This window comes from Microtus oregoni, unplaced genomic scaffold (assembly GCF_018167655.1).
Source record: "Microtus oregoni isolate MIOR12 unplaced genomic scaffold, Mior012 000004F_ref0000308, whole genome shotgun sequence".
NCBI classification, from domain to species: domain Eukaryota; kingdom Metazoa; phylum Chordata; class Mammalia; order Rodentia; family Cricetidae; genus Microtus; species Microtus oregoni.
In genome coordinates, this window is record NW_024543063.1 from 7,633,166 (window position 1) to 7,652,424 (window position 19,259).

Here is a 19,259-nt window from a genome sequence, read left to right on the forward strand (position 1 = left end):
GCCTTGGGAGTCCTGAGCTGATATTTTTCTTTTCAGTGTATGGTACATGTGTGTGTGCATGTGCATGCGTGTGTGTGTGTGTGTGTGTGTGTGTGTGCGTGCGTGAGTGTGCAAATCTGTGTGCCTGTGTGAAGGCCAGAGGTGTGGGGTATCCTGCTCTACCACTCTCTGCCTTGAGGCAGGGTGTCTCACTGAACCTGGATTTGGCTGGTAGAAATTCCCATCAGCCCTTGAGTCTCCACCCTTCCCATCTCCAGCAGTTCATGAACATGTGGGCTTGTCTGGATGTTTTTTTTTTTCAGCAGTTTTTGTGGTTTTATTTAAACACAAATAAAACGTGCACGCAAGCCATCTACTCATTCTCTTCGCTGCGCAGCCTGGCGTTGGGATTGGTGACTCTGATGGCCAGCTGCGCTGCTCTTTCCACGATGGCTTTTCGGGTCTTGGAGGAAACATTGTGAGCAATCTCAGCACAGTAAGACTTGTTGCACATCAGCAGCACCTCCAGTTCCTTGACGTTGTGGACCAGAAACTTCCGGAAGCCACTAGGCAGCATGTGCTTGGTTTTCTTGTTGCTCCCATAACCAATGTTGGGCATCAGGATCTGGCCCTTGAATCTTCTCCACACCGTGTTATCAATACCCCTGGGTTTCCGCCAGTTTCGCTTAATCTTGACATATCGGTCTGACTGGTGCCGGATGAACTTCTTGGTCCTCTTTTTGACGATCTTGGGCTTCACTAGAGGCCGGAGGGCAGCCATGATGCCGCAAAGGAGATCTGTCTGGATGTTTTTACCTGCATTGTGGGAATTCTAATCTAGGTCCTCACATTCCATAGCAAAGAATCTTCTACTGAACCATTTCCTTAATTTCATTGTTATTCTTTCTTGTAAACTGATTTTTAGTTTGTTCTACATGTATGTTTTGCCGGCACATGCCTGGTGCCTTCAGAGATCAGAAGACGGCATCAGATCTCCAGGAACTGGAGTTACAGATGGTTGTGAGCCATCATGTGGGTGCTGGGAATTGAACCTAGGTCCTCTGGCATAGCAGCCAGTGCTTTTAACCATTAAGCCATCTCTCCAGCCCCTCATGGCTATTCTCATGTATCTTTTCAGAATCAGTCAGTCAAGTTACCATGCATGTATAGAATGTCATTGTGAAAACCAACCGTTCTCTAGTGGCTGTTGCCTCTATTGCCTTTAGGTTATTCAGTGAGGAGTCAGGGGTTTCTGTGTACACACAGCACTCTTCTGCATAGATTTAATTTAATGTGTTTTATGACTGTATCAGATACCTAAAAGAACAACCAAACCAAACCAACAACAGAAACCCCAGCTTGTTACAGTGGCTGACTTCAAAAGCGAAGGACTAAGACTGGAAGGAATCTTTATACCCCACCCGAACTTAGCTGATCATCTTACAGTTCCCCCCTCACTCCCACCCCTGGCTGCCACTGGTTATTTTAGAACAAGCTGGTTAATACTATTGACTCTTCTTTGTTAGTGTCTGGCCCTACAATGGATATAACTTTCTTATTAGCATTAATAACATATTTAATTTACTTCCTTTACCAAGCACAAATTATTTTCTCTCTGTAGGCAGGTACGTGGAGCATAGCAATGCAGATTGCTTCTAAAGAGTGAATGCACTCCTGGGGCCAGAGAGACAGCTTGGCTCTTCGGAGTACTTGATGCTCTTGCAGAGGATGCAAGCTCAGTTTTCCGCATCCACATGACGCCTCACGACCATCCGTAATTCCAGTTCCAGAAGATGCAACTCCTTCTGGCCTCTGTGGGTGCCAGGCACCCACGTGGTGCCCAGACATATAGGCAGGCAAGACACCAAGACATATAAAATAAAAATAAATAAATCTTTCAAAACGGAATGTGTTTCTAGCTAATAATCACTGGGCTTGCAGAGGGTTCCACACAGCCTAGGGAAACAAGTTCTGAGGTACTGCTGGGCAGTGCTTCCCAGCCCGTGGCAGCCTTAGCTTCATGTTTAGGTTTTGTCGAGGCCACACTGGCCTGCCTCTTCACCGTTTAATATCCCATAAACAAAGCATCTTCCCACTGGGGAAATATTACCGAGAGTGTGGGCCAGCTGTCCCTGACGTCAGTCCCCTGCGTATTGTTACAGAGCAGTGGAGGCAGCAGCTCAAACTGGGGCAAGGTTCACCTGAGCACAAAGCCAACACAGCCCGCCTAATAATTTATGTAGAGTTCCCTTTGCTTAGGACAGGAATCCTTATTCAGTCTGAAACCAGAAATAAAACACGCAAACCCAGCATGCAGAGGTACACACACGGTCACACAGAGGGAGTTGGCCTTGTCAGCACCTACCAGCTGGTGGTGCTTTAGGAGGGAGAGGCTGAGGGTCCGTGGGAAGAGACAAACTTTAGCCAGGGCCAGGGAGCCTTGCACAGTAGAGTGAGGAGCCGTTGTTTGTCTTCATCCCTGATCTTTGAAGTTGGTCCCATAGTCCCCTAGAGGCGGAGGATGCAGGCCGGCATTTGGAAGGACTTGGGCATCTCAGTTAGTTTAAATTCAGTGATGTGCCCTGCTCAAACCCATCATCCTGCAAAAGGATCTATTAGGGATATCGTGTGTGTGTGTGTGTGTGTGTGTGTGTGTGTGTGTGCCTGAGCGCACACGTGTTGCAAGCACACGCGCACACACACCTGAACGCTCACACAAAGTTAACATCGTGTTTTCCTTACTCACCTCTCTATCTTTTTGAGACAGGGTCTGTCATTGAACTGGACTGACTGGTCAGTGAGTCCCAGCAATCCATCTGTCTCTGCCTTCCCAGGGCTAGGATTCCAGGCCACTCCTTGTTTTAATATGGGTACCGGGGCTTGGCCTCAGGTGCTCATATGCTCATATGCTTGTATGGTGAACACTATGTCAACCATGCCATCCCCCAGCCTCTGCTTTGAAATACTTTGACTGGAGTTTGGGGTTAGCTATGGGTGTAGTAGACATGCTGTCTTCACTCTGATGTCGGTCTCTGTGAGTGAGGCCACTGAGCAGAGGTCTGTCTCACAATCTCCTGTCACCATCCGAAGTCCCTACCTACAGCACAGCCTCCAGGGTGCCTACTATTAAGAACTTATCCTGCAACAATCTTATGGCAACCTTGACCCTGGACATCCCAGTCCAGTTATTCTCTGGCTTTGAAATTTTTTTTAAGTTGGATTCCTCTTCCTAAGTGGAACTGGGTTGGTGGCATGTTCTAGCCTCAAACTCACTGCGTAGTGAAGGACGATCTTGAACTTCTGATCTTCCTGAGTACTAGGTGTACATCACCAAGCCCTGGGGGTTGATATGAGGGCATTGTGAATGCCAGGCAAGCATAGCCTGAACTCTTATTTGGAAAACTAGATAGAATTTTGTGAAAAAGACAGTTGAATTTCAGATTACAAAATTTAGGCTCCAAGCACCATGGACCACAGATCTTGGAACTCAGTAATGGAGAGAATATTTGCTCACACTGTGGCCTCCCCAGTGAGGCCGGATGATGTGTGTGAAGGTATTTGGCACAATGCTATGTTTATGTTCCTCTCTCCAGAGCCCCGTCCAGCTGACATGCAGCAGCACACGGTTCTGGCTGTTAAAGGTTGAGATGTTTCTGTTCTTCCTAATGTCTGCCTTCCTGAGCTCATTTTCCTCCCCACTCTCCCTAGTCCTGTGGGAACTGCAGCTCCAACTGCCTGTTCACTCTTCCTTCCCTCTTCCCACCGGTCCCAGAGCCTGGAGCTCTTTGGCTCCAAGCAACACACGTTTATTTCCAGCAGTAACTAGAGCTTAACCCCAGTGTTAAAAATTAGAAAACACAGGAATTAAAATTGGCCACTCCAGGCGCCTTCTCTCTCCCTCACTCCGAAAGCATAAATTATGCTTCTACCTTCTGGATGAACTGAGTAGAATAGCCTCGATTCTGTTTGCTCCACTAGAATACTTCACCCAGCAGAAGCATGCTAAATTATGTGTTTCAAAACTCCCTGAAGCTGCAGTTCCGGAAACATATAATTACGCCCCAGCATTATCAAAGAGCAGAAAATATTTTTCTTCCACTTTTCCTAGGGCTTAACAATGAGTCTGGATTTTGACTTTTTGTGACAGTAGGCTAGAAAATAAGTCAAAACTCTGTACGCAGTAAACATGTACAATTATTAGGTGCTAATGGAACCTTTACAGTGTTTAAGGAGATGGAATCGTTGCGTATCCTGGCTTGATCACAACACACTGCAGATGTGTGTGGTGTGATCACTCTGTACACCATCAGTTTGTACAATTGAGATCATAATGGGGGCTGGGGAGATGGCTCAGCAGTGAGGAGCATTTCCTGCTCCTCCAGAGGATGGATTCGCTTCTCAGCTCAGAACCACCTGCAACTCCAACCCAGGGAGATCCAACATCTCAGGTGTTGTCCGGTGTCTGCAGAGGTGAGCTTCACCCTTCAGAGCCCTCCTGGTGGGGATGACAGTGGATGGGTGGTGAGAGTCATCTGTCACAGTGCTTCCGTGACATTCCATTACTGAGGATTGTCTATACCGTAACTCTGAAGAAGTAACTCCACCAGCAGGTGGGTCCTTGTAAGGACGCCACATGAAATGAATGCGTTCAGGAGCTGTGCAGCTCCCTGTGGTGATAGACAAATCACCATGGGCTCAGTGGTTTGAATAAAAATGATCCTCATAGGGGCTGGAGAGATGGCTCAGAGGTTAAGAGCACTGACTGCTCTTCCAGAGGTCCTGAGTTCAATTCCCAGCAACCACATGGTGGCTCACAGCCATCTATAATGAGATCTGGTGCCCTCTTCTGGCCTGCAGGCATACATGGAAGGAATGTTGTATACATAATAAATAAATAAATCTTTTAAAAAAAAAATGATCCTCATAAGCACCTAGGAAGTGGCGCTATTAAAAGGTGTGGCTTTGTTGGAGTAGGTGTGACCTTGTCTGAGTAGGTGTGGCCTTGTTGGAGTGGGCGTGGCTTCATTGGAGGAGTTATGTCACTAGAGGGTGGGCTTTGAGGTCTCACAAACTCAAGCCACGCCCGGTGTGGCATTCTCTTCCTGCATCCCTGCAGAGCCAGCTGTAGAAAACTCTCAGCTCCTTCTCCAGCACCATATCTGCCTACATGCCACCATGCTTCCCACCATGATGATAATGGACTGAATCTCTGGAACTGTAAGCCAACCCCAGTTAATGGCTTTCCTTTCTGTGGCCATGGTGTTTCTTCACAACAATAGAGATCCCAACTAAGACAAACAGCAACAACTTGAGTTTCGCTCTCACAGTTCTGTGGGTCAGGCCCCAAATCAAGGTGCTAGCAGGTTCCTGCTCCCCTGTAGATTCTAAAGAGGACGCTTCAAGCCCAGCTTCTGGGGGCCCCGACTTCCCTTACATCCTGGCAGCATCATGTCGCTCTGATCATGGCCTGACCCCCACATAGCCGTCTTCTCTGGTTCTCCCACTTTCTTCCTGTCTCTTCTGTCCTGAGACTTAGGACCTATTCTAACGTCCTCACCCCCAAGGTCTTTAGTCACGTGTCAGACTCTTTCCAGGTGAAGCTGCATTCACCAGGCTACTAGGCGTTCGGCCAGGGGCATATATTTGGTGTGGGGCACAACCGAGCAAGCTGTAGATGTGTAGAAAACAGTCTCGGGAAAGGCAGTTAAGGCGTTGATACCTGCCCTCCATTGCAGAAAGGAATCAGAAGCGAGAACTCAGAGGGGAAGAGGGGAGAATTTTTGCCCATGTTTCATTTTAGGACTATGTGTTTGAGTTCAGCAAATCTGCAACTATTAAATATTAAGCAAGAAAATAAATCTAATTTGCACTGATAAAATAAGGCCATTATCAGCTATGATGTCAACTTCAATCTTTAGCACAATTTGTCTAGAGACAAAAAAAGCTCTTAATTGCTAAAAATGAAATATGCTTAACATTAAGAAGTTTTAATAAAAAGAAAGCTCATGTTTTAAAAGTTGACATTTGTTTTTACATGCCACAATCTGTTATTTTTTTTTTTAAAAAAAAAAACCTGGAATTATATTGACCTGTTGTTATTTGCAATGATTCCCATAGTTGTTTACTGGGTGAGTGCGTCACATCTGTGGCTGAGTGGGCAGACAGAGGCTCACAGGGAGGCAGTGATGTCCCTCAGAGGCCATGCTTCCCCTGACATCCAGAACTTGTTTCAAATACAAGGATTTCTGGATCCCATGGGGGAAAGTGTCCCCTCAGAGCCACCATCTATCTGGCTGAATCACCCCTGGGTATACACCCACAGGAATTCAAGTTGGCAGGCCACGTACACCCATGATTACTGCAGCACTGTTCACTACAGTCAAGATGTGGAGTCAGCCTGGACTCCCATCAGCAGATAGATGGGAATAAAGAGAGGGACGTCTACCAACGCTGTATTCATTTGTAAGAATGAAATTATGTCATTTTCATGAAATTGAAAATTGTCATATTCGCTGAAATAAGCCAGACTCATAAGGATAAATATGGAGTATTTTCTAGTCCAGGCAAGATCAAGATCAAAATATGTACGACACAAAAATAAACGCAACCTGTGGAGCCTACAAGGAGAGCTGGGGAGCAAGGGGAAGTGATGCGCGAAGAAAGACGAACATGGCCCGTTTTCTCGTTTCTGTGGAGGTTAGAGGTTTAAGGACACACACACATCTGTGTATATGACACAGAAGCAGAAAGGGGTCTGTTCAGGTGGAGAAAGAGGAGAGTGAGGACCGAGAGGAAGGTGGCGGTGGGTATGAGCGGAGGGCAATGACATGTACGCATGACCGTTCCAAGGAATCCTCTTCTGCGTGCTAATTAAGGAAGAAAGAGGAAAACTAATGGGCGACCCTTTTAACTCCCAGTACTGGCCTGGATCAGCAGCCAGGGGCACTGAAAATGAAGGAGGGCCAGATCTTTCCTCCTTCTGTCCTGCACTGTGCAGTGAGCTAGGAGCTTTGTGTGAGATGTGAGCGTTGAGGGGGCAGGTTAGGCCTGGGCTGCACGCTATGCCCTGGCTAGTACCAAATCGAGGAGCATGTAGGCCACAGATTATGGCACCCTTTGAAGACTAATGAATGAGCTAAATGCAGTCTTATGTGTGTTTTAATGAATTGCAGGCATTAAGAGACTTGGAGAAATCGATGTCACTCATTTCAATCCCCAGTTTTGAAACTTGAATTTTAAATCTTAAAATGACATTAAGTGGCAAATAAAACACTGTAAGGGAAGAGAAAGGCTGGAAGAAAAAGATTTCTTTGTATTTTATTACATTTGATGTCATTACCCCAGTTTGCTTTATCTCATTCTTGGGATTGAATGCAGATCAACCCTACAAGCTCCCCGCCACTAAGTACATACAATACCCTCAGCGCTGCCAAACTGCAGTGACATTTTAAAAATAATTTTAACAATTTCTCTTCACATCTTGGGCTTTGTCTGAGGGCAGGCATTATCTTGAGGGTATTTTAACATAGCCAGGGAAGTTCAGGACAATGGATTAGTTCAACCACTTAATTCCTATGTGACTTCTTGGAAGAAAAATGGATCTTCCAGAAATTTTATTATTGAAGTCTTCTTCTGCTCCTCTCCTCTCACTGGTGGCCGAGGTTTGACACCGCTGGAGCAGCTGACTCCTCTTTGTCGTGGGCAGAGAAGTCCATTCTGGCCTGAACAGAAAGAATATAGCCTGTGTCCAGTCTCCCTGTCTGGCCAGTCGGCCATTCTGGGCATGGCAGTGCTGAGCCTACTCCGGCTGGGCCACAGAGACCGCCCACCTCAGTGTGTGTGTCTGAAGTGCACAGACGCTCACCTCCCACCAGACTCTACACACTTGCACCGCTTGTCCCCAGTCAGAATGGCTACCAGGGACCATTGGACCAATCCAAAACACCAGTGACTGAGCAGAACCCTCCGTGTGTTCTGTGTGTATGGAGTGTGTCGGATTGCCCCTTTCAAGAAGTCTGCTGGGAAGGGAGGAAATTCATCACAACCTTTGCCCTTTTAGGAAAAAAAAAAAACAACCCTATGTCCCCGTGTTCTACTCCCCAGGTTGGACACATATTTAACCTTGGCATTGCCACCGTGCCAGGAGGAGCTGCTTCTGCAGGCCCCCTGAAATTGCCTTTCCCATTTTTATTATGTGTCCTGGGCTCTGGGGGTGACATCCAAGCCTCTGGCTCATAGCATCATGATTGCTCACCTGGGACAGGTGCAGAGATCGGATTTCATGTCAAAAACATCCAGTGCATCTGGGCACCAAATGTCACATCAGCTCCGACTAGGCTCTGGTTCCGGGCCAGAATCTCATAGCGCAAACCAAAGCCCAAACAGCTTTAAGATGTCTAATGGCAACAGAAAAAGAAGCCTGATTTTCCTTTTGATTTTAGTCTAAACCATACATGTAGATGTCCCATAGATCACTGGTGACTTTTAAACCACAAACACTGACAACCCCAGGAAGCAGGCTCTAGATGCATTTTCCATGGTAACCTTGACTGACCTTGAGTTGGGGACAACTGTGCCGGACAGTGGCTGAAGTCTGCATTAGAAGCTTGGATGCAGATGAACTGTATGATTTGAGGCCAATGATTGAAATTCTTGGAGCTGGCACCTCCTCCTCTGTGAAGTAAGTAACAATCCTTAAAGGGATTGTCTCCAGGGCTGCATCAACTGCCTCTTGTTTATTGTCCAATAAATAAGCTCAGCTCACATTGGCTTTTTACTCCTGTGTTTGGGAATAGTAGCCTGGAAGGGAGAGAGGGGACATAGCCACCGCCTCTGATGACCTCTCTCCCTAGCCAACAGTTTAAGATTGATTGTGACTATTTTCTCTTTGGTTTAGAGGTGGGCCTTATTTGATATCTGTCAATCATAGACCCTCATCTTGCCAGAATGATTGGCTCTGGGCAAAGGCTGGCTGCAGTGTACATCAGTCACTGGGCTGCAGGGATGGGTTCAGCGGTCACTCCATTGATGCAAAGCAAAGGACTTAATTTTTCTCTAGATAATGCACAAGGAGGATAGGGCTCTGGGGACTGTGGGGCCATCTTGTGACTGTAGGGCCCAGGGCAGCTTGGTACACACCTGCTAAGACAGGCTCTGTAGAGACCAACCAGAAAGTAGGCTTGAGTCTCAGTTTAGCCTAAGGCAGCACCTGACTCCAGAAAAGATCACAAACTGAGATTACCCAGGCTCTGCCCAGGAATGAACCATCTAAGGGGAAAGTACCCGAAGGTCCAAAGGAAATTCCTAACGTTCCAACTATTGTAGATAGGGTCACCTGTTTTTACCAGGGCACCCCTAGACAAACGGTAGCCAATCAGGGGTCCTGAAACTTAGAAATCCCTCACACAAACCTTTGCTATTATAAAAACTCTGCTCTAACTGGGCTCCAGGCTCTCCAACCCTGCCAATGTGTTGGATATACAGAGAGTTTGAGTTTGAACTTGAATAAGAATTAAAGCTCTGTTGCAGGGAGGCTGCTTATTTGTCCCAGCTGCCTGACTAGCATAGACCCAAAATAATCACACAGAAACTATATTAATTAAATCACTGCTTGGCCCATTAGCTCTAGCTTCTTATTGGCTAACTCATATTAATTTAACCCATTTCTATTAATCTGTATATTGCCAAGTGGCAGTGGCTTACTGACAAAGTTTCGGCATGTCTGACTCCATGGCTTCTCCCTGACTCCGCCCTCCTTTCTCCCAGCATTCACTAGCTTTTCCTGCCTACCTAAGTTCTGCCTTGCTATAGGTCCAAAGCAGTTTTTTTTTATTCATTAATGGTAATCACAGCACACAGAGGGGACTCCCACATCAAAGCTCTTTGCTTTTACATATAGGACTTGTTCTCCTCGTTGGCTTTTAGGGGGCTCTATGATCTGGGCATAACAGTGACCCTGAGTAAATGCAGCAGAAGATAGAGGCAGGGGCAGGGAGGAGCAGGCAGGAGTGGAGCTTGAGCAAAACCTGAGTAAAAATCTGTCCCTATCTCCACCCTCACCCCATTACACTAGCTGTGCCTCTTTGAGTCTGTAAGACTTATCTGTAACAGTGAGCATTAGTTGGCACCAATGCATGGGCTTTTGATTCTGAATTGCAACTAAAAAGGTAAAGGCACAACACAGGACCACTCCATCCAGCACTTCCGCCAACTGAGCCTGTCCTGGTGGATTTCAGGATGCATTCTCCACACTGGTTATGTAAGTGAAACTCTCTACAATGCACAAAACTCAGTTCAACGTGGCTGCCTCTCTCTTGACCTGTGGAGGAGCCATTTGCAGAAGGTCAAGTCTCTAAGGTCTTCTTCCTTTGTGAGCTGTCATATTACAGGCACATATAGTTCACTCTAGAACCTAATTTCTCCATATTTCAGAGACAGGCTTGTATGGTATCATGAAGACCTCATCACAGCAATATTTCCTTTAGGATAGGAATTAAAATTATAATAACATTATATTTAGTTGCAAAAACAGATAGTAGGAACATATAGAAAAAGAAATATCCTGCCATACAACTCCTGCTGACCTTACATTTCAAAGGGAGTTCTCTCCTCTCTTTTTTTTTTTTTTTTGGTTTTGGTTTTTCAAGATAGGGTTTCTCTGTATCCTTCACTGTCCTGGAACTCACTGTTTAGACCAAGTTGGCCTCAATCTCAGAGATCTGCCTGACTCTGCCTCTGCCTCCTGAGTGCTGGGATTAAAGGTGTGCACCACCATTGCCTGGCACAGGGGAGTTCTCTTGACAACAGTTTTCTAAAAGGCTTATTGAGGTAAATAAGCATTTCAGAAACATTTTTCTAAAAGTCTTAATTTGTGGTTCAAGAATATTTCAGTTGTTTCCTAATTTTCTGAGAAATCAAGACCCAGCAATACCACTTTTGGGTATATACCCGAAGGATGCTTAATCATACCACAAGGACATGAGCTTGACTGTGTTCATAGCAGCTTTGTTTGTCATAGTCAGAACCTGAAAACAACCTACATGCCCCTCAACCAAAGAATGGATAAGGAAAATGTGTTACATTGGAGTACCACACAGAAGAAAAAAATGACATCTTGAAATCTGAGGGCAAATGGACGAATCTAGAAAACATCATATTGTGTGAGGTAACCCAGACCCAGAAAGACAAATATCATATGTACTCACTCATAAGTGGCTTTTAGACATAAAAAAACCCAGCCTACAATTCACAACCCCAGAGAACCTAGACAACAATGATGACCCTGAGAGAGACATACATAGATCTAATCTACATGGGAAGTAGAAAAAGACAAGATCTCCTGAGTAAATTGGGAGCAAGGGGGCCATGGGAGAGGGTAGAAGGGGAGGGGAGGGGAAAGGAGGGGAGCAGAGAAAAATATATAGCTCAATAAAAACAATTTAAAAGAATATTTAGGGATTATTGAAGTAATTAGGAATCTTTTAAAGCACAATGCAAACAGAATAGCATGAAAGCTACCAATCAACCCAGCAACCTGCTTTGGGACAGCCTTTGTGCCCTCAGTCTAGCACTGGTGGGTTCTGATGGAGCCGAGCACCCATGACAAAGGGTGGCATACTATGAATTGGGAAGAGGTCTAAGGAATACTGTATGTGCTCTTCCAGCTGCGTTCTGTAACATTGCAGAGTAGGAAGCAGTTTATTTTGCTTACACTTCCAGACCAGAGTCCATCATAAAAGGAGGACAGAAACAAGGGAAGAAGGCTGCTATCTGACTCATCTGCAGGGCTGTGCTTAGCTAGCTTTCTTATACAGCCCAGGACCAGCAGCAGAGGGAATGGTGCTGCCCACAGTGAGCTGGGTCCTCCTGCATCAATTAATAATCAAGACAAACCCCCATAGACGTGCTTGCAGGCTAGTCCAATATTCCAGATTTGAATGGTTGGGTCTTCCACCTCTGGTGACTCTCGGCTGTGTCAAGTTGACAGTTAAAGCTGATTAGGGTATATGACATCAGATGAAAATGGAAGTTACAAAATAGTGTGTATAGACACACAGCATTATTGATTGATTTTATAAGTTATTTTTGAATTAGAGTTTCCTAAGAAAGTTGAAAATAGAACCATCATATCTTCTATTAATAGCACAGAGAGAGAGAGACAGATAGTCAGAGAGGGAGAGGGAGAGAGAGACCCACACACCAATGTTCACTGTGCATCCTTCATAGTGGTTGTGTAATCAACCTGTGTCCATCAGTGGATTTTGGATGAGGAAAACAGCACATACATACACAAAGAAATCTTTTCAGCCATATGAAATAGGACCTTAATGTTTGTGAAAATGTAAATAAACCTGATATCACAGTACATGAAGTAAGCCAGGCAAAGAAAGGCAAATAGCCCATGACCTCACTAATACGTGGAATCTAAATAAGTTGATTTCATAGAAACACACACACACACGCGCGCGCGCGCGCGCGCACACACACACACACACACACACACACATATAGAGAGAGAATAGAATGGCGGTTACTGGTGACTAAGGTTGTTACAGGAGGAACTTTGGGAAATGTTTGTAGAAGGATACAAATTTATGATTGGACATGAGGAATAACTTCAAGAGACCCACCACACAACACGGCACCAATAGTTAGTACACATATTACGTTCTCAGAAAATGCTAAGAGTTCATATATTTTCATTCCAAATGCTAGTTATGCAAAGTAACGCACACACTAATTAGCCAAATTATTCATTCCAAAATGTGTATATACTTTGAAATGTCTTGTTGTACATGATAATTCATACAATTTTATCTGCCAGTTAAAAGTTGCTTTTAATGTAAAGATTATTTTTGGGTGAATCAAGATATTTTGGTTATTGTATTAGTGTTGGCTGTGAACGTGAGAAAACACTCAGAGAACAAGATTTTCTACTAAATTATGCCCTGTGTCCCTGTAGCTGGGGTTCTGTCTTTCTCACTGGTCTCTACTGTATACATGTCCCTGAGGTGGCTAGTGACGATTTCTTTTTTACTTGTGTTTAAATTTCACGGAGTCCAGAAATTGCCTGGAGGGATTTGGATCACATGCATCAGAATCCATCTAGCTTCTTAACAGCGAACTGCCAGGACCTGCTGCTTCTGAGAATTAAGAAGACAAAACCCCTGGATAGCTGCATAAAACAATATGGAGAAAGTCACCAGTCAAAGAACAAGCAACTTCAGAAACAAAACAAAACAAAATATAAACCCTGGAGAGAATGTCTTTCAAGGAGAGGGTTCTGTAAGGAGTAGGAGGGACCCACATGGGGTTCCTGAGTGGGAAAGCTCTGCCAAGGAGCTGGAGATGGGGACTGTGGGAGTGGGACTGGAAATCCACCGCAAGCGACACGTAGCAGATCTGATGCTGCAGGTATGGAGTGCAGGGCCGAGAAGACGGTGAGTCGGAGTGAGCAGTGCACCGTTGCTGAGTAGAAGCCAAGGGTCTGAAAAGGATGTGAAGTCAGGACGAGAAGAAGTGAGAGTAGCTCAGAGAGACCTTGTGCACTTCAGGAGGTCTAGAACAAGTGGGAGACCTGTGTGTGTAACTTCTGAACTAAAGAAAGCATTGGCCCTCCATGTTACTGAGACATTAGAACAGAGTAACCTCAATTACAGAGTCCACATTTAGACTTAGCACCACTAAATTTCATTATCCCGGGATAAAAAAAAAAAGGAACTCTTTAGAAATATTGAGTGTCAGTAGGGGGACAGCAACTGCTTTTGAAACCAGAAACAAAACTGGGAACCTCAAAGGGGTAAGCAAGATAAACACCTTCACCCCCTCCAAGTCGCTTTTAGTCGTGGTAGGTGTCAAAGCAATAGAAAACAAACTAATCCTATAAGGAAGCAGGGAGTGCAATGAATCAGAAAGGAAGGTCTTAGTGTCAGAGAGGAGAGAGAGAGAAAGAGAGAGAGAAAGAGGGAGAGAGAGAGAGGGGGAGAGAGAATTTTCCATTAATGCAAATCTGAGAAGGCTCTTCCTTTCAGACTTCCAGAACCCCCCTTGCCTCTGCTAGGCAGATGCTGTGTTGAGCTTTTATATCCTGGCCAGGCACACAGGTACTTGGACAGTGTTTGCACTTTTGCTTGGAGGAGCAGGCAGACCTCACGACTCAGCAGATGTCACGCTTAATCCGGGAGCTGGGAGGGAACGGTAGTTGGCTCGCTTGCGATTTCTCTCCAAAACTATTCAAGTCTCACGTCTGCCTGGGCCCATCCCAGACAGGTGTGCGATGGCTGAGAAGGCATTTTCAGAGCGTAGAAAATGCCAGCCTGCTTACCTGCTGGCTTCATCTCTGTTGCGCCTCCCTCCTTCCTATCCTCCAGGAGGGAGGCTGCCTGGGCCTGGGAGTTTGAGTTTTCGTCTTCACTTCATTTTTATACATGGGTTCTAATTAAGCCTTCCAGTTGGATTTTCTGTGTATGTGGTATATAGACGTGTGTGCATGCGTGTGTGTGAGGGCGCACTCCACTGTACTTGTGCATGGAGAGGCTGGGGGTCTATATCAGGTGTCCTCCTCTGTTGCTCTCTACCTGATTTAATGAGATCCACCAAAGAGTCTCTTCTAGGTGATTTATACTATGTATATTGCCTTGGGGAGGGACATAATAAGTCTTGGAACTTTCTCTCTCGCTCTAGGAGGGGATGCGACTGGGAGGAAATGTCTACTACGTGATGGGGATCAAGTCAGAGTAGAGGTGAACCAGGGGACCCACAATGGTATTCAGAGAGTTAGAGCATAAACCAGAATGGCCAAGCTCTGTCGGGAGAACTTAGGTCATTTGCTCCCCTAGGTTATCTTCTGAACTTATAGCCAGGAGACAACGTCAGCATATTTCCTAAACAAAACACTGCTGCCATTATTGCCAGACTCTCGGTGTGTATTTTAGTCATGGAAGATTTCAACTTATTTTTTTTGTTCCTCATCCAGTTGACGCTGGCTAGCTTGGGTCTTTCCCTGTGCTTTCTGGGATGCTCATCAGACTCTGCCAGGCTGACCAGGCACAGTGCTGGGGAGATCGTCTGTGTTTTGGGGATAGTTTTGGCTGCGCCTAGGGTGTCCTGGGAGTGGGGGCTCCCTGCCAGCTGCCCTTTTCTGCCTGTCTGTTTTAGTCCAGCACCTGGACACCCACTCTCCCTACAGAGCTTGCCCATTTCTGGAGTATGCGCTAACGCTCTGAATACCGTTGTTGGGTCTCCTGGCCTCACCCCTGCTCTGACTTGATCCCCGCGGGATAGTAGACATTTCCTCCTAGGTGCACCACCTCTTAGAGGGGAAGAGAAAGTTTCAGGACTCATAAGACCCCTCCCCGAGGAAATACATGTACTATAAATAGCCTGGGAGAGGAGACTCTTTGGTGGGGCTGGAAGCTGTGCATGAAGTTCCAGGATGTAGTTCTGGTGAGTTGCATGCTGAGTCTGGCTTTGAGTCGTCTATGTTCCTGTAAGTAGCCCCTTACCCATGCTCTTACCCTGAACCCCATAAACTCACGGCTCACCCATCTAGGCTTGGGTGGGATCGATTCTCTGCTCTCATTGGTAGCCCACCTGGGGTTCATGCCCCGACCCCAGGAAAAGTCACACAACACTCCCCCCCGCCCCCGCACTACATTTTACCAAAGATACTTTCTGCCAAATCCTATCCATGAATCCAATGTGACTCCACTGTTCCTAGGACACTCCCCAAGAACCCTACTATGAGGCTGCCACTTGCTCCACCTTGGCCTCGACCTGTGTCTGCTTCCTTTCCCACCCTGGCAGTTTTCGGAAGTCCCAGTGCTGCCTGGCTGAGCCTCCTTAGGTATTCCTAGATGTCAGAGGAATAGAGACCCAATCAGACGTGCCTTGTGGTCTGGGCTGGGGCCATTTCTGAGGCGAGGCCTTTGTCAGTTCTCTCACAGATGCTTTTATCTCCCTGGTATGGAACTCCTCTTTCCAGACCACCTACTAGTTTACACAGGAGAATGCTGAGTTTCTGCTTCCTGGTCCCCAGGAAACGCTTTTCACATGAGGAAACTGTTAGCATAACCTACTGTAATCTCATGTCTAACTCTGTGGGCTGCAATGACCTCCGGCAGGGTCTGGAGCCTTTTTGAGCCTCAGTTTCCCCATCTATAGTTAGGAATTAATAGCTAGGCCTTGGGATAGAGACCTGCCATCTCTCAGCCACTCTGGAGACTGATGCAGGAGGTTCACAAGTTCAAGGACCTCCTGGGCTGTATTGTGAGTCTAAAGCCCACTAGGGCAACTTTATGAGATCCTGACTAAAAACAGTAAAAAGAGGGCTGGGATGTAGGTTAAAGCTGCTTGATATGCAGGAGGCCCAAGGCTTAGTCTCTAGTACTGCAATAAGAAGCAGAAAAGAAAATAGAACACTGTAACATCAATTTCTGGCATCATTGTGTGTGCTGAGTGAGATCAAGTGTGTTACAAGACAGGACAGATGCAGGCTCAGTAAACGCTCCTCCCCTCTCTTTCCTTTCTATTTCGGAAGCCTCATGCTGCTATTCAAGAAATTGGTTCCAGTTTTTAAACACAGCCCGATGAACTTTGATGTGAAGCTGTTCTGTATTTACAAACTATTGTTCTTTATGGGGAAGAAATACTTATTCTGGTAGGTCTGGCAAGCAGTTCTGCATTTTCTGAGCTGCACATTTGACACGGGTAACCTAAAGTAGAAAATCACATGGTTGAGACTTCTACTGTAACCACCAAGAAAGCTTGCCTCGTGCCCTTTTGTGCCCCTTTGAATGGGCCATTGTGAGGTTTATCTGGCAACTGATTGTGAAAACACTTTGAGGTTCCAACGAGGCACAAATTGGTTACTTTTAATAGGAGGTCACGGGATGGTCACAGGAGGACCGAATATCTTCTAGACACCACATTGATGAAAACTACAGTCATTCGGATGAGAAACGCGTCTGGAGATGGGGTGGATGTCCATCTTGTGGTCTTCAGTATAGTCAAAATATGGTCACTGTAGAAAATACAAAGAGTAGCCTCCACAGCGGACTTCTGACTTGCTGCATATCCAGAACGAGAGAGCAACCTCCAAACCACACAGACCCTGTTGCCAGAGTGCAGCCGTATCCCCGGTACGTGTAGAACTCATCCTCCAGGGAAGAGTTGTTGGCTTGGACCACAGCTTCAGTGGGGTTTCAGCAGTTCTTAGTCTGTCGATCTTCGAGCTCTGGGGGCTTGCTCTCATTATATCCTCTCACAAAAGAAAGCTGGGTAAAGCCTGCAAAGACAAAGTTACCCTGCAGAAAATGGGCCAACTCCTTGCAGATTTGAAACAACCTATAAGCACAGTGTTCAATGATCCCGTAATCCCCGCTCCTCAGGCAGCACACACGGAGAGGTGAAGGGCACAGAGAAATACGCATGGACACTTCTTTTAGGTAGAAAAAAACAGAATGCTGCCTGCAGGGTCAAAGACTGGGGGAGGAGATCATTGAATTGTTCTGGGTGGTTCTTTAGAAACAGGAGAATCTGTAGAGAACAGAAGTCAGCTTTGAAGGACAAGTCCCAACTCTCCCTTACTTTGACCTGTATTGTGTAAGTGTGTGCCGGTGGGTGCAGGTACACGTGTGTGAGAATGTACATGGAAGCCAGATGTTGATATTGGGGTGTCCCGCTGTTACCTTCCACCTCATCTTTTGAGACAGCGCATCTCCTTGAACCCAGAGATCAGTTGTGCAGACCAGTTGTCTAGAGTGGCTGGCCAGCCCTGGTGAATTGCTCCTCTCTCCTTCTCCACTGTGAGAAGTACAGACATGCTTGGCCTTCCCTGGGCTTTATGACAGGGCAGGTGCCTGAACTCACATTCTTGTGTCTCTGTGTGTGGAGAGCCCTTTACTGACTGAGCCATCTCTCCAGCTCCAGGGTCTCCTTGGTGTTTAAATATAGTCTGTTAGTTTAGACTTTGAAGCTCCTTATATTCATAAATCTTGTTTACATGACTATGGAGAAAATCAGGCTGGGAAGTTAGAGTCACCTCTGGTTAGGGAATCAGAAGAGCACCGGGACCCCCCGCACTCCCAAAAGCATACGCTTCATTTACTCTGAGCTTTTTAGAATAATTTGGTGCCACAAATGAGGATCAGAGGTTGTAGGACCTGTCCTCAGAACTTCTACCACATTTAACTCAGGAACAGCGCAGTTCCCAGACTGTTCTGGTTACCAGAGTCTCTCAAGAAGATTTATTCTGGGCAAGGCTGCGAAAAGTTTAAAACCAGATTGGAGTGCCATTAAATCTAAAGAGGAACATCTTGGAAATGCTGTTTTGATCTTATTTTTATAGAAAGTCCATGTTTCCCCCTTCTTTCCACAAAATGTTATTCTCCCAAGCAGATAGTAGAAGATGGAGTTTCGAGTTTTCCTGAACACAGAGGAGGTGACGATAATTTATATCAGCATGTGAGCAGGGCAAGGGCAGGGAGGGTTCTCAGGAATGGAAGAGATAATAGGCTCATAAAAGGGCATAAGGAAGAGTATCTGTTGTTTAAATCCCAGTGATCTGTGCCAGTGGAGACGGAGTCAGTTTCATAAAAGGATAAGGGGAATGGTTTGTGTACCTGGGGCGTGTCAGACCAGGCTGAACATGGAGCTTGACTGTGACATTTTGGGGACAGGTCACATTCTTTCATGTGCATGTAAAAATGCAACACAGAAACATTCATCTGCCTGGGAATGGCACTTCTTTTGAGCCAGGGGCGTCTGCTATGACCTTTCTCCGTTGTTTTGTTTGCTTTGTTTTCTTTTTTCCTTGTTTTGGTTCTTCAAGACAGTGTGGCCATGGCTGTCCTAAACTCCCTCTGTAGACCAGATTGGCTTCCAGCTCATAGAGATCCTCCTACCTCTGCCTCCTGACTACTGGGATTAAAGGTGTGCCCCACCTTAGTTGTTTTTTTAAAATTTATTTTGTGTGTGTGTGTGTGTGTGTGTGTGTGTGTGTGTGTGGTGTGTGTATGGTGTGTGTGTGTGTGTGGTGTGTGTGTATGGTGTGTGTGTGTGATGTATATGTGTGTGGTGTGTATGTGTATGGTGTATGTGTGGTGTGTGTGTGTGTGTGTGTGTGCACGCTCGAGTTCCTATGGAGCCTAGAAGAAGGCATCGGATCTTGGAGCTGGAGTGGCAGATATTTGTGAGTCTCCTGACATGGCATCCAAGCCCTGCTTCTCATGGTAGAGCAGCAAGTGCTCTGAATGGCTGAGCCATTTCTCCAGCTCCTATGT

General features: G+C 46.0%; 1 protein-coding gene across 1 annotated transcript; it reads right to left on the reverse strand.

The window, feature by feature from the left end:
• Positions 1–301: 301 nt before the first annotated feature.
• Positions 302–770, reverse strand: LOC121447541 (60S ribosomal protein L32-like). Its single transcript, XM_041650834.1, has one exon. The coding sequence runs from the start codon at positions 758–760 to the stop codon at positions 353–355; it is 408 nt and encodes a 135-aa protein (XP_041506768.1). The 5' UTR covers positions 761–770; the 3' UTR covers positions 302–352.
• Positions 771–19,259: the final 18,489 nt, after the last annotated feature.